The following is a 15,956-nucleotide window of genomic DNA, read 5'->3' on the forward strand; positions in this document are numbered from 1 at the left end:
AGGTCAGTATGTCGTTTCCTATGAGCAGTATGTCATCAACATACAAAACTAGAAAGCTAACTATACTCCTACTAGCCTTGACATACACACAAGACTCATCTTTGCCTCTTGAAAATCCAAACTCTTTGACTTTCTCATAAAAACAAAGATTCCATCTGCAATACGCTTGTTTCAATCCATAAATGGACTTCTTAAGCTTGCACACTCTATTAGGGCATTTGGCATCCATAAAACCTTATGGCTAACACATGTAAACATCTTCAGCCAGCTTCCCATTAAGAAAAGCGGTTTTGACATCCATCTGCCAAATTTCATAATCATGAAACGCATCGATAGCCAACATAGCCCTAATAGACTTGATCTTGGCCACTGGTAAGGTCTCATCATAGTCAAACCCCGGGGTTTGAGTAAATCCCTTCGCAACCAATCGTGCCTTGAATGTATGAACTTTCCCATCCATGCCGGTCTTCTTCTTGAACATCCACTTGCACCCGACTGTCTTATGAACCAGTACATTGTCAACCAAGTTCCAAACTTGATTGCCATACATGGATTGAATCACATTGTCCATTTCCTATTTCCATTTTGCAGACTCCGGGCCCGCCATGGCTTCCTTGTAGTTGTTAGGTTCATCCAAATTTATCAGTGTACTATCACTGATAAACGTATCACCTTCAGCAGTTATATGGAAACCATACAACACAGTCGAGACACTAACTCTACTGGAATGTCTTAGAGGTAAGGACTCGTCAACTGGTTCAATAGGAATCTCTTCCTCAAGTTGAGCGCTAGTGTTTGAGGTTCCTTTATCTCTTGACTCTTGAAGCTCTTCAAGATCAATTTGCCTCCCGTTGTCCTCTTGGCATATGAGTTCTCTTTCGCGGAAAACCCCTATCCTTGCTATGAAGACCACGTTGTCACTAGGTCTGTAGAAAAGATATCCAAAAAACTTAAGTGGGTAGCCGATGACAATACACCGCTCACTGTGAGGTTCAAGCTTTCCGTGAGTCTCTCGTCTTACGAAAGCCTCGCAACCCCAAACCTTGATATGTGCCAACGAGGAAACCTTCCCTGTCCATATCTCGTAAGGTGTTTTGGCAACCTTCTTAGTTGGGACTATATTAAGGATATGGGCGGCGGTCTCTAAGGTATACCCCCATAATGAGATATGTAACAAAGCTTGACTCATCATGGAACGAACCATGTCCAACAAGGTTTGATTGCGCCTCTCAGCCACACCATTGAGCTGCTGTGCCGTAGGTGGCGTCAGTTGTGAAACAATTCCACGTTCCTTTAGATAGTCGTGGAACTCAATACTAAGATACTCACCACCCCTATCGGATCTGAGCATCTTTATCTTCCTGCCAATTGATTCTCCACTTCTTGCTTAAAATCTTTGAACTTTTCAAAGGTTTCCGACTTCTACTTGATTAAGTAGGAAATATCTGTTATAATCATTGGTAAAAGTCACATAGAAGCGATTTGCATCCCTTGTGGTGGATCTGAAGGGCCCACACACATTTGTGTGTTTGAGATCCAACAATCCCTCACCTCTTTCACAAGTACTAGTGAAAGGTGATTTAGTTATCTTTCCAAGTAACAAGATTCGCACGTGTCATCCGACTTTAGGTCAAATGACTCCAAGACTCCATCCTTCTGTAGTTGGGCTATACATTTCTTGTTGACTTGTCCAAGACAACAATGCCACAAGCATGCCTTGTCTAAACCATTAGACAAATCGATATGCAACATATTATTCCCTAAGTTGTCTACAACCATCACAGTTTCATATACACCATTACAAGGTAATGCTTCAAAATATAAAGTACCATTATAGAAAGCATTAATAGAACCAATTTCATTATTAAATGAAAATATAAAACCTTTTTTGTACAAACCATGAAAAGAAATAATATTCCTCGTCACTTCTAACGAGTAGCAACAATCATTCAACTATAAACGTATCCCACTACTTAGCACTAAAGAGTAAATCCTGATCTTGGTGACAGGCGATGATTTCCTATTCCCCATTGTCAGGTTTATCTTCCCATGCTCCACATCCCTAATTCTTCTTAGCCCCTGCAAATCAGAACAAATGTGAAAACCACATCCTGTATCAAGGACCCAAGAACTAGCATTTGATGAGTTATTAGATTGAATAGTATAAATACCTGCGAAGGAGGGATTTATCTTCCCATCCTTGATGTCCTGCAAGTATTTCGGGTAGCTTCGTTTCCAATGCCCCTTCTCGTGACAGTAGAAGTACGTTGCTTCTTGAAGATCGAATGAGGGAGTGGTAGAATCGGCTTTACCTTTGGATCCATTTTAGAAGGATCCATCATGGGACCTTCCCTTGTGGATCTTAGAGGGAGCTTTCCTCTTTTTCCCTTTTCCATATCCTATAGCGAGGACGGGGCAGCAGCAGTAGGGGTGGACTTGACAACTTTTCCTTTCAGTCCACTTTCAGCAGTCCTTAATAGACCTTGAAGTTTGCTCAAGGTGACTTCCTCCGTGTTCATATGATAAGTCATGTTGAACTGCTTATAACAAGGAGGCAAAGAGTGGAGAATGATATCAATCGCCAACTCTTCGTCAAAATTGACATTCAACTTGAGCAATCGATCCACATACCTTTGCATGCTTTGCAAGTGGCTCGTGATGGACTCTCCATCTTTCATCTTGGTTGTTATCAACGAGCCAACAATCTTGTACCTTTCTTGATGTGCACTTTGATGGTACTTTTCCATCAAATCTTGGCACATGTCGTAAGGCCAGTAGTCATCATAGAACCGCTATAGCTCAGGAGTTATAGTGGCTACTATTATACACAACACCTTTGTCGCGTCTTTTTTGTGATTCCTATACTCAGCTATTTCTTCAGAAGAAGCTTTGGTTTCATCTATCTCTTTGAGCTTTTTGTCGATGACGTATTCTTTCTCCTCGTATCGAAGGGCCATGCGAATGTTGTGGATCCAATCATTGAAATTGGACCCATCGAAGGTGACCCTCCCATAAATGTTCATAAGAGAAAAGGTGCTTCAGGAGTTCGAGCTAGAAGCGTTGTTTGAGCCAGACATCTGAAAAAGAAAAGGAACAAAGTTTAGATTAGATAAGCAATCCTTAATATAACACCCAAATGAAATACTAAGGCTAGGACCCAACACTATAATTCACAATTCGGAAGAGGGATGCCTTAATCCAATTGCAAATTATATGAAGGTAGGTAAATGACGATTTACCAAGTCAACCACGAAAAACGAAATGAACAATTAGGTTTTAAATGAAATGAAATTCCTAGATTCTTTTAAGATTCATTGAAATTTTCAATGACATGTTTAATCTCGATTATTCCCTTCAAGTTTGTGATTGGGATACCGAGGATCACAAACAAGGTGTGAATAACCATGCAATTAGCTTGGCACTCTTATGTCATTTACCACCTAATCAATGTGCCGGTTAACCACACACGTCCATTGATCTATGATAATTATTGAGCTACCCTTCGCCAACCTTGTTAGTCCAAGTTAGTGTGCCGGTTAACCACACACGTTCCACTAACGACTTGACAAGGTGCAAAGTGTAATTTCATGGACTAGCATCATTTTCACATTTTCCTAAAGTAACTAAGATTGGGAATTTATAAAACATTTAGTTACTTTACAATATTAATTATACTTATTAATGAGGAATTAATGTCCTATCCTACCCGTTCGGCTAACGACCCTCCATCAATCAAGGAAACGGTGGGTGAGAGTAGACACCCATTCAACCGCCATTTTATAGGCAGTTTCCTTATACCCTACCTTAGAGATCGGCTTCGTGAATGAGGCCATGGTAAGAATGATTCATCTTATATATATATATATATATATATATATATATATATATATATATATATATTAAACTTTTAATATTATAATAGTACAAGGGTTGTATTTTAAACTTTTAAAACATCGTGGTTTTAGAATTTAATATACAAAATTAAAACTTTTAATCAAATTTTAAATTCCAAAACTTGAGGGCAAGTTTCGAAACTATTCAAAATTTCTAGATCAAATTTTAAAACAATTAAATTAATCATATAATTTATCATTATTATAAGTTTGAGCTTATCTATTTTACTTGGTAAGAAAATTCAAATCAAAATTTACAAATAATTAATTTATCATAAAATCTCATAATTATCTTAAAATTTGACAATTATCTTTCAATTAGATGAGGATATCCATTATCATATCAGAAAATTCGAATTTAATTAGCAAAAACAACTTGTGGTAATTATCCAAATCTAATTTAGGCAAAAAAATCCGAGAATCTGCCAACAGACGAGTCTCCACGTCGTGTCATGCCATAACACGTTGTGGAAGACCAACACGACGTGTTCAACTATGAACACGTTGTGTTCACCAGGCATAGACAAAAACGAATTTTCTTTTAGCTTTGAACAATTCACAAATGCGTCAAATATAACAGAAAAACACCCTAGGCTCTGATACCACTGATGGGTTTTGAGCATTACAACATTCCTATGGTGTACATGCAACCCTAATTGCTTTAGATCTAGGTTTTTCTCAAGTTATACATGCATAATAATTTTCCAAAGCAAAACCCTATCTAGCATACATATTTTTGAAATCAATAACTAATCCCAAGTTAGAAGAATACCTTTTCCTTGTTGATTGGTTGATCTTGGCCTTCAAGAGCTTAGTGCCTCAATTGTTGCACCTATAATAGAATCACAAACACCACACGCAAAAGATAAACAAGAGAGAGAGAGAGGATGGAGGCTTATTGAAATCAGCAAGGGTTCTCTTAGAAGCATATTGGGCCGAATTCTGTAAGCCATGGGGTCTATTTATACTTGTGGCTGCTAGGGTTTTAGGTGGAAACCCTAATTTGACTGCTTAAGCCTTAAGCAGCCCATGGACACCTTCTAGAATACTCCTTGGAGGAATTCTCTATGGGCTTCCCATAGATTTCGTCCAAGCTTATTCTAAGGTGATCCATCAACCCGATTGCAACTATCAGTGATTCGCAATATCAGTCCCCGTCCTTTTAATCAATCCCTTTTGATCACTAAATTAATTCCAAATTAATTTCTGATCAATACTAATTAAATAATATGATTTCTCACTTAATATATTATTCTTATAATATATTAATAAATCATTTATCAACCTCTTTATCATAATTTATCCTGCCAAGTTGCTATGGTGAAGGCAAACCAAAAGGACCATGCTACTATCGGGTCAAGTACATACCAATTATAGTTATGGGCTTAAACACCTAATTCAACAACAATATGTCTCATTTTCCATTTTGCGCCTCATTCTAGAAGAATTATTAGATAGCATAAACATAAATATTCATAGAAATAGTGGGATAATTAGGTATTTTACATTTTAATTTACAACATTAGCTTGGGTAGATGGTTGTTTCTTTATAGTGGCTTTTGACGAGGATAAGAAAGAACCTTAAACTCTTTAATAATTTAATTCTCCTTCATCTCTAGCTATCTCTAATAAACAGTCTACTAAATGTATATACTCTACATTTTGATTTCATTACATCAACTAAATGTTGTGTGACTGAAGATGTCAACTTAGCTTTAACTGCAAAAAGTACGGTGTAAGAGTAGGATTTTGAGAGTGTGTGTTAGCTATTAAAAAAAAATTGATGCTAAAAGATGTCAACATAGTTTCAAATGGGATTGTAATAATAGCAATTTGGTTGTTTTGTGATGCTCAAAATGCCATCATACTCTACCCACCGATTGTCCAAATAAGGTTCACTTTGTATTGAAAAAAACGATGAAAGATCTCATATGGGTCCACTTGGATTGATAGAAATAGAATGTGATGTAAATAATGAACTTGATGTCCCAACTTTTCTAAATCATGATGAAAATGAGCAAACCTTTTGTAATAGTTTGAATTTTTATCCATTAGACACCTCCCAAGATGGTGTATGGAAAGTTATAGCCCCTGACTTATATGATTAAGCACCTAATAGAAGTGGTTCTTTTTCTTAGAAAGCACGACGCTACCAACCCTTGGTTCGACATGAAGTGAGGTCCGAATCATGACTATTTTGGATTTTAGTGGTCGCAATACGGCCAACAGCTAGTCATGACGCGTTGACCATTGATTTTTTTTTAAAACCATACTATGTAGATATTAAATCTGGTTGAATTTGGGACATTACATGTAACCTCCTATGTTATATTTAATATATGTTATTACAAATTGTATTGATTTGCATGCATACTTTCACACAAATGGAAAAATTATGGATCGTTGCATTCATATCTCAATCAAAGTTAAATTACTCAAAAGAACCGGCACAATACGCCTAATCGATTGGAGTTGCGAAAATTCTATCCATATTGTTACAAACATATGATTCATGGGGAGGTAAAGAAATAGATCGAACCGAGCACCAGCGCCCTTATCTATCTTACAAGGAAAATGAAAAAATAACATTATATATATAACATATTTAACATAGCTAAAGATAATTATAAACAAACCAAATCCTATTTTTTTATTCTAATTAGAGATACGATATGACTTATAGTCATGAGCAGATCTATACTTATTTGATTGGGGGCAACCACTTCTACTAAATTATAACTTCCCAGACCATATTTCTTCTATGGTATTATAAGGTATATTGATTTATATGTATACTTTTATACGAAATACTATAAGTAGAGATTGTTTCATTAAATCTCAATCAAACTTGGCATGTAATTTAATTTTCGTATAAAGTCATGACTAATTCTACGTATTTTTCTATGCATTATTGTAAGGTGTATTGAATTATATGTATACTTTCACTCAAAATACTATAAAAAGTACGGACTGTTGCATTAAATAACGTAATCAAATTTTAACATTTGTAATGTATTTTAGACTTATAGTCATGGGTAAATATCTACTTATTTAAATGGCGACAACCACCTCTGATGAAATATAACCTCTTAGCTAGGTTAAAACTCTTGTGTGTTATTGTAATGTGTATTGATTTATATGTATACTTTCATATATAATACTATAAAAGGTATGGATTTTTGCATTAGTAGTTTAATCAATTTTAGCATGCAATGAATTTTAGAAGATCTATACTTATTTGATTGGCGACAACCACCTCCAACGAAATATAAGTAGTATGTGTTATTGTAAAATGTATTGGTCTATATGTATATTTTCACACAAAATACTATAAAAGTATAGACTATTGCATTAATAAGGTAATCAAATTTAGCATGTAATGTATTATAGTCATGGGTAAACATATGCTTATTTAATTAGTGACAACCACATCTAATGAAATATAACCTTCTAGCTTATGTTTATTATGTTTTATTCTAATGTATATTGATTTATATGATTATTTCCATAGAAAATAATATAAAAATAATATGTTGTTAATTTAGACTTACAGTCATGAGCGAATCTATACTTTTTGAGTAAATTACACGAATGATCCCTATGATTTAGGGTAATTTGCGTGTTTGGTCCCTAATTTATTTTTTTAATTTGGATGGTCCCTACTGTTTGTTTTTGTTACGCGTTTGGTACCTATTCTACCTAAAAAAACTATTTTGCTCTTTATTTTTTAATATATTTAAATAAACACATCCCCAACCCCAACCCCACACTCAGGTAAGACATGGACCAAACGCGTTACAAAAACAAATAGTAGGGACCAAACGCGTAACAAAAACAAATATTAAGGACTTTTCGAGTTAAAAAAATAGGTTACAGACCAAACGTGCAAATTACCCCAAATCATAGGGACCATCCATATAATTTACTCATACTTTTTTTATTATTGGCAACGGCCTCCAATGAATATAACCTCAAAGATTATATTTCTTATGTGTTACTGTAAAATATATTATTTATTGTATACTTTCACACAAAATATTTTAAAAATTATGGACTCTTGCATTATTAACTCAATCAAATTTAGCATGTAATGTAGTTAAGACTTATAATCATGTGCCGACATACACTTATTTGATTCGGGGAGAGCACATTGAATGAAATATAACCTCCCAAGTTATATTTCTTGTGTGTTATTGTAAAGTGAAATGATTTATATGTACACTTTCATACAAAGTACTATAAAAAGGATTGGAGCATTGATAACTCAATCAAGTTTAGAATCTAATGTGATTTAGACATAAAGTTAAGGGAAAATATATATTTAATTGTTGGTAGTAGCCCCTGATGAAATATAACCCCATAGGTTATATTTCTTAGGTGATATAGTAACCTGTTTTGATTTATGAATACTTTCATACAAAATACCATAAAAAACATGGCCTTTTCATTAATAACTCAATCAAATTTAACATGTAATGTATTTTAGACTCATAGTTACAGACGGATCGATACTTAACTCGTAGGTTATATTTCTTAGGTGATATGGTAATGTGTTTTGATTTATGAATACTTCCATACAAAATACTATAGAAACTATGGATTTTGCATTAATAACTCAATCAAATATTGTGTTGTGTACTTTATACTTATAGTTATATGTGGATCGATAATTAATTGGTTGGACGCAATTGCATGTAATGAAATATAAACCCCCTAAGTTATAATTTTTGTGTTATTGTAATATGTATTGATTTACATGTATAATTTCACACAAAGTACTATAAAATGTATGGAATTTTGCATTTATAACTCAATTAAATTTAGCATGTAATGTGATTTATACTCATAGTTATTGACGAATCTACAATGCTTGATTGGGGGCAGTCGCCTCTAATAAAATATATAACTTCATATGTTATATTTGTTGCGTGTTATTGTTAAGTGTAGTGGTTTATATGTATCATTTCACATAAAACACTATAAAAAGTATGTATTGTTGCACTAATAACGTAACAAAATTTAGCATGCAATGTTTAGACTTATAATCATGGGCGGATGTATGCTTATTTGGTTAATTGCAATAACCTTTATTGAAATATAACCTCTTAGGTTATATTTCTTGTTCTATTTTAAATTTTAATGCTACATATTGGATTTATGATACCTTGTGTTATGATTAATTTAGAGATTATATATGATTTCTGCATATTTTGTACTTATAATAATCATCTTGAATAGGTGCAAGTGTTTGAATGGATATTGAAAGAAAAAAAAAAGAGAAGGAAACTTTATTATTCTAAACTATTATTGGACTCTCGCTCTGTGCGTGTTCTAACGGCTGCATATTATTTCAGGTTCATGTATAAGGAACTTTGTATGACATCAACTCAAACAGGAGTATCTTAGATGAATGAAATTTTGAATGGTCATCCTATTCGATGTGTTAATGCATTTAGAATTCACCCAAATGTGTTCCTACAACTAGCTAAAGAACTTGAATTAAAGTATGGATTGGAGTCAAGTGATAACATGATGGTTGTTGAAAAGTTGGGGGTATTTTTATACACTCTTGCGTTAGCTGTGTCCAATAGAGATGTGGGGGAGAAATTTCAACGATCGGGAGATACAATTAGTAGAGCATTTCATGAAGTTTTAGAGGCAATAACTTCTAGAGGCAAAAGATTCAAAGGTATGACATGTGACATTATACGACCGAAAGATCTAACCTTTCCTTCTATACCTTCACAAATCAGGAATGATAAAAGATACATGCCATATTTTAAGGTATTATATTTAGATAATTCTTTTAATTTTTGAATACAATACTACAATATTATTATTAAATTTGAAATTTCATTTAGGATTGCATTGGATGTATTGATGGTACACACATAGTGGCATCCATCCCTGAAACTCAACAAGTGCGTTATTTTGGTAGAAAAGGGGTGCCTACATTTAATGTTATGGCAACTGGTGCTTTTGATATGTGTTTTACCTATGCATTCGTTGGATGGGAGGGATGCGCACATGGACTCTTGCATTACTAACTCAATCAAATTTAACATGTAATGTAGTTAAGACTTATAATCATGTGCTGACATACACTTATTTGATTCGGGGAAAGCACATCGAATGAAATATAACCTCCCAAGTTATATTTCTTATGTGTTATTGTAAAGTGCAATGATTTATATGTACACTTTCATACAAAGTGCTATAAAAAGGGATTAGGGCATTGATAACTCAATCAAGTTTAGAATCTAATGTGATTTAGACATAAAGTTAAGGGAAAATATGTATTTATTTTGATTGATGGTAGTAGCCCCTGATGAAATATAACCCTATATGTTATATTTCTTAGGTGATATAGTAACCTGTTTTGATTTATGAATACTTTCATACAAAATACTATAAAAAGTATGGCCTTTTCATTAATAACTCAATCAAATTTAACATGTAATGTATTTTAGACTTATAGTTACAGATGGATTGATACTTAACTCATAGGTTATATTTCTTAGGTGATATGGTAATGTGTTTTAATTTATGAATACTTCCATACAAAATACTATAGAAACTATGGATTTTGCATTAATAACTCAATCAAATATCGTGTAGTGTACTTTATACTTATAGTTATACGTGGATCGATAATTAATTGGTTGGACATCATTTATATGATTCCACTCCTTATATGATTTGGTTGGCGGTGACGAATAGGTATTATGGTCATTGTGCTCGTGGTGGTAGTCTAATGCAGAAAGTGTTGAACTAAGTGGTGAAATGTGTCAGGAAAGCTTCAATTGATAAGTGTACCTCTAAAAACTTGGAGTTTCTTGTGGGGTATGAAACAAACTCGGTTGATGACTTAGGTATATATAAATTAAAATAATTGTTTTGTATATATTTCAAAAAATAATTCAAGGTTTGTGTGTTGTGTATATTAATTCAGATGAACATACAAATAATCAATCATAGACCTGCACAAAACCATGCACCCAAGCATACAACATTTCCATTTGAAATTATAAGATTTTAAAAAAAAATCTTTAACTTTTATGAATAGGATGTTCTAAAATGAATCTTTCCACATGATTATTTGCGGTAATTGGAACAAGAAAAGTTAAAACAACTCTATAATCCTCAATATAAACAGGCCGTCGAACAAATTCCTTCTGATGGTTAGTGGTTGAAGTAATATAACATCGATTCGTATAACTTGTTGATAACTAACCATTTAAAATTCCTTTTATAAGAATTATATATGTTGTAAGCAATTATAAATGACAGAAGCAAAAAATATGCAAGCCAAGGACAAAGCAATTTTGAGTAGCCTCAATTATTTTATGCATTCATACTCTATGTTATCTGTGATCACATTAATGCTTGTAATCTAGATTAATTACTCTACTACCTATTGAGATTAGTAAACATATCTAATCCACTATCAACAAAAGTATGAGATGTACCATCAAACTATCATACTAAATCACCTGCCCCAAAAGTCGCGTCGGATGTTCTTAGCTCTTGCCAGGTGATCAATTTTAATAACTAATACAATCAGACCTATCAAGCAAAAGTAGTGTTTCCTCGTAAGAATTCACATAAAATTCATCAGAAACTCCATTAATCTCAAGGTCAGAGAAGTTCTTTGAGTTGGGCTCATAGACAACAAGTTTACTCTTTTTAGAAACATCATCTTTCACTTCCATTACAGGTTGGCCACTCTCCCTAAATCCCAATACCTTCATAATTGATTCATGTTGTGCCTCAATGGTGAACAGCTTTGTAAATGATCTTTGAACATTATGCTCCATCTTCCATACAACAAACACTAATTTGTTCTCCATGTTATTACTTGATTCAAGAATGACAAGAGACTCCCTCAGCTTAGAAATGGACAACTGGTTGTGAGGGTGGCATGCTAAATTGTGTGGGAGGTCTATGACTTCAAAACTCTCATTAGTCATATCAAATGACATTATCAGATTACGATACTGTGGTCTCGGGGGGTATAATGCAGACCAATAGATAAACCTATCAATAATTACCTGAGGCCCTGTATGTCTATGTAAAACTGATTTCCTACGCTCTTTGTTGTTAGAGAGTTTTCTCCACTCCCCTGAGCTGAAAGTATAAACAATAACTTTCCAGTATTTGCTAATTTTTCTTTTCTCTTCACACCACTGACCAAATTGTGTGATCTTGATAATCTTGGGATCAAGAGTGACTGGACATACCCCGAAACTAAGAAAAAATAGAAATCTGTCATACCTCATAGAAGGTAACTGAATAGATATCGATTTTCTAATCGAGGGATTCCAAACAACAACCTCCGAATGACTATCATGCACACACAACAACCCGTGAGAGCTACCGATGATTTTTGGAGAATCAAATCGTCTAATGGAGCGGGGACAAGTTTGAACAAACCTCTGTTGGGGGAAAGTGGCTTCACTGAATAAAGAAACATTGATTTTCTTCAGTGGATGATGCCAATCTCGGTGCCTTAGAAGCAGATGCTGCGGCTGAACATGCAGGAGGCTGTGAGCAGTAATAAAGTCCGAGCTATCGATGAAAGACTTCCATGCTTTTGAGACGGATCTGAACGAAATCAATGATTTTACAGGAAGCCGCTTGAGGATTTCCTGCTGGATATGAAAAGGGACATGGTCTGACATTTTGATTTTGGATACGTACTGCTGCCGGAACGAATTTCTAGGGTTTTTACAATGGACGAGATGTGGATAGGTGTAAATTAATATAACACTAATTTACAGAAATGGTCCTATGGTTTGATCAAATTGTTAGTGTCAGTCCAACTTTGAAAAAGGTTATATCCGTATGGTTTCACTCTTGCCCTTATGGTCAGTCTTGTTTTCTTTTTCATTTGTAAATGTAAGTACATTTTTAATTTCATGAAGTATGAATTTTGCATTGTTAGCTAAATTTGATACATGGAATGAAATGAAAGACTTGCGATTTTAATTGTAATTTACCTTCATGTGAAGATTTGGAAAATACCAAATTTGCCAAAGTAATCACTAATGAAGCGAAATCCTACCATCAAAGAATTTGAAACAAAAACCTTACTTTTGAAATCGGGCTTACCAAAAGTTCAAAATTAAAGACAACAAAAATCCTCAAACTCTTAAAAAAAAAAAATTCAATTTCAATCCCCCTGTGCTGGCTACCTCCTTCCTCCCCTGATGCTTCCTTCCTCTGTGACCTCTATTGTTGAAAAATCCAAAACAATGAGAGATAGAACCCATGAAACCGATTCAAGTAGTCATTTATCTTGACTGGGTTTAGATAGGGAAAAATCCATAAAAATCCTTATATTTTGGTTTCATAATTGATTGCAATACGTCTCATTTTATATTTTGCATCTTACTCTCGAAGTATCCTCAGCTAGCATAAATAGTAATATTCATAGCACTAGTACAAAATGACATGGCCACACTTTTTGGAAACATGCTTGTCACGGATTTGGTTAATTGCGTCACTAAAGGTCATTAATCAAATTCCAATAATGTTTTAGTTACATATTAACTAAAAATCTTCATCATTGCAAAGTATGATCACACATTTTGTCACTATTTTACATAAAAAGTGTGACAAATACTAGTCAATAGTCACGTTAGATCATTATGACCGTAAGTATTTTATTATGACATTTAAAAAAAACATGTGACTAATGTATTTTGGAACAAATGTTTTCCTAACTTGGATTATAAAAATGCAAAGTTTTACATAAAATAAAAATGGAAAGTTTGTTGTGAAAATGAGTCGTTACAAGTTGCTACAAGAGCCCTAGTTTGAGGGATTTAGAGGAACAATTGTGTGAATCCAAACTCAAACTAAGATCTGCGAATTTTCACTAAACGTTTTTTAAAAAGAAATTTTAATAAAACGGTTGGGTTAGAGACATGGGCTTGGTCTCTTGTAATAATCATAGGAATGATGAGATAATTGGGTATTTTACATTTTAATTCACAACATTTGCTTCGACATAGAGTTGTCTCTTTAGAGAGGCTTTTTGATTAAGAGAAGAAAGAACCTTCGACTCTTCATTGATATTTTTCTCCTTCATTCCTGTCTATAATATATTGTCTATTAGATTTATATACTTTGTATTTTGATCTCAATCAATCATCAATTGTTTTCTGTTATCTATCGATTGGTTCCATTACCGGGATCAAACATTTCAGAGACCTTTATGATCGATAATATCAATACAAGTCTTCAAAATCACATTGAAGCTCACAAAAGGAAGCTCAAATAATTGTCTGGTTAGCGGCACAAGTTGTTGCCGTTTACCCGCTAGGTAGATATTTTAGTTAAAATTTTACTAGATGTAGGAAGTTATTATATTAGAGTTCCAACCGATGGATGGAATCATTGATGAAGTTATGAAATCAACTGTGAAAATGATGATCGTTGAAATTCAAATCGATTGAAAAAATCACTGGAGAATGTAGAATTAAGATCATCATATGACCTAGGAGACAGAGGTGCATTGGGTCCATGAGCAAAAAACACTTATGGGGAATTGAAGGCCTAGAAAGAATAACATAATATTCTAATATATTTGAAGGGAGAGAATTATGAAGCTCTCCAATCAGGTTAATAAAATTAAATTTGGGAACCCTAGAGCATCATTATTGGTGTCACACTTCAACGGAGGAGAACACACTGATGCTGAGAACACTACACAAGGATCATATCGTTTGGTTTTTGAATACTTAAATAAAATAGATGACAATGGTCCTACAATGGAAATCATATAAAAACCAATTATATTTTCTATCTCATGTTCAATGGATATGGGGGAAGTTTTAAGCTTTATTCAAAAATAGTAAAAAAAATAAAATAATAGTCAAAACCACAAGATTAGCAATGGAAGCAATTTTAGATCTGAACAAACTAAAACCATTTTACGCACCAAATATCATTTTGAAACACTTGGAAAGATTAAAACAACCATAGAAGGAAAGAGTTTACAACCTTTGAAGTGTTTGATTCCTTTTGGCAATTAGGAATTTGATGAAGATGGTAAGAAGCTCCAAAATAGAAGCTCTCAAAAAGTATCCACCATGCAAGGAAATACCACCAAAGATGCTAGTCTTCACTTGTATATTAGCTATTCTTAAGCCTTAGAAGTATATACCAAATATACCTTGAAAGGAGAAGAAACTATGAACCTTTAATCTTGCACCAAATTGCAAGACAAAGAGGAGAGGAGATGGAGGAGGAAAACCATGAAATTAGCTTGCAAAATAAGAGAGAAGAATGAAAAAAATAACTAGTTTTTATCTCTAACACTTATATATATACCAAGACATGTGAAGAGAAGGAGCATACCTTCTAATAAGTCAAAGCATGCAAGTATGATGGAAGATATTTATCAACAAGTAACATAAAAGCCATACTTGTGTGTACTCTTGGTTTTGACATGAAAGTCAAAAATAGATTGCCTTTCACTGACTTATTCCAACAAACTAGTTATATGATATAAATAGATGGTTATTCAAACTGCTCATTTAATTTGTACATGAATTATATATTCATGGCTTATAAATATGATTAGTTAATGTTTCTCTTTTATTATTATTTCCTATAAACAATAATTCCCAATATGTTGGTAGAATATTTTTTTTTCTTCATAAAATACTATTTTTCCAGTTAAATACAAGTGTTGATGTTTATTAATAATCAAAATTACTCTAATAAATAATCAATTAGTAGTAACTTGCTATAAGGTGTAACCCTATAGGATCGTATGTCATTAGAAAATATCATTCTATAATGACTCTTAAGCATAAAGATCTTTCAATCTCCCACTTGTACAAGACCCATAATAGATTGATATAGACAGTGATGAGCGTCTAACAACATTGCACTGTCCCCAATAACACGACAAATAATGTCATTCATTAACATACAAATCCCAAAAGCTTACAATGGATGTATAAGGTAAGTTTATCAGTTATCTATTTGTTACAGACATCCTGTTGAACATGAAATTTGGATCGCAATCAATCTCATTTGGTGTTCAACTTT

At 33.5% G+C, this 15,956-nt stretch overlaps 1 protein-coding gene across 1 annotated transcript; it reads right to left on the reverse strand.

The window, feature by feature from the left end:
* Nucleotides 1-11,206: 11,206 nt before the first annotated feature.
* LOC145062173 (F-box protein CPR1-like) lies at nucleotides 11,207-12,604 on the reverse strand. Its single transcript, XM_079009804.1, has one exon. It carries the CDS (start codon nucleotides 12,572-12,574, stop codon nucleotides 11,438-11,440), a length of 1,137 nt encoding a protein of 378 aa, XP_078865930.1. The 5' UTR covers nucleotides 12,575-12,604; the 3' UTR covers nucleotides 11,207-11,437.
* Between the last annotated feature and the right edge of the window lie 3,352 nt (nucleotides 12,605-15,956).

This window comes from Lactuca serriola, chromosome 7 (genome assembly GCF_051521515.1).
Source record: "Lactuca serriola cultivar US96UC23 chromosome 7, Lser_US96UC23_V15, whole genome shotgun sequence".
NCBI classification, from domain to species: domain Eukaryota; kingdom Viridiplantae; phylum Streptophyta; class Magnoliopsida; order Asterales; family Asteraceae; genus Lactuca; species Lactuca serriola.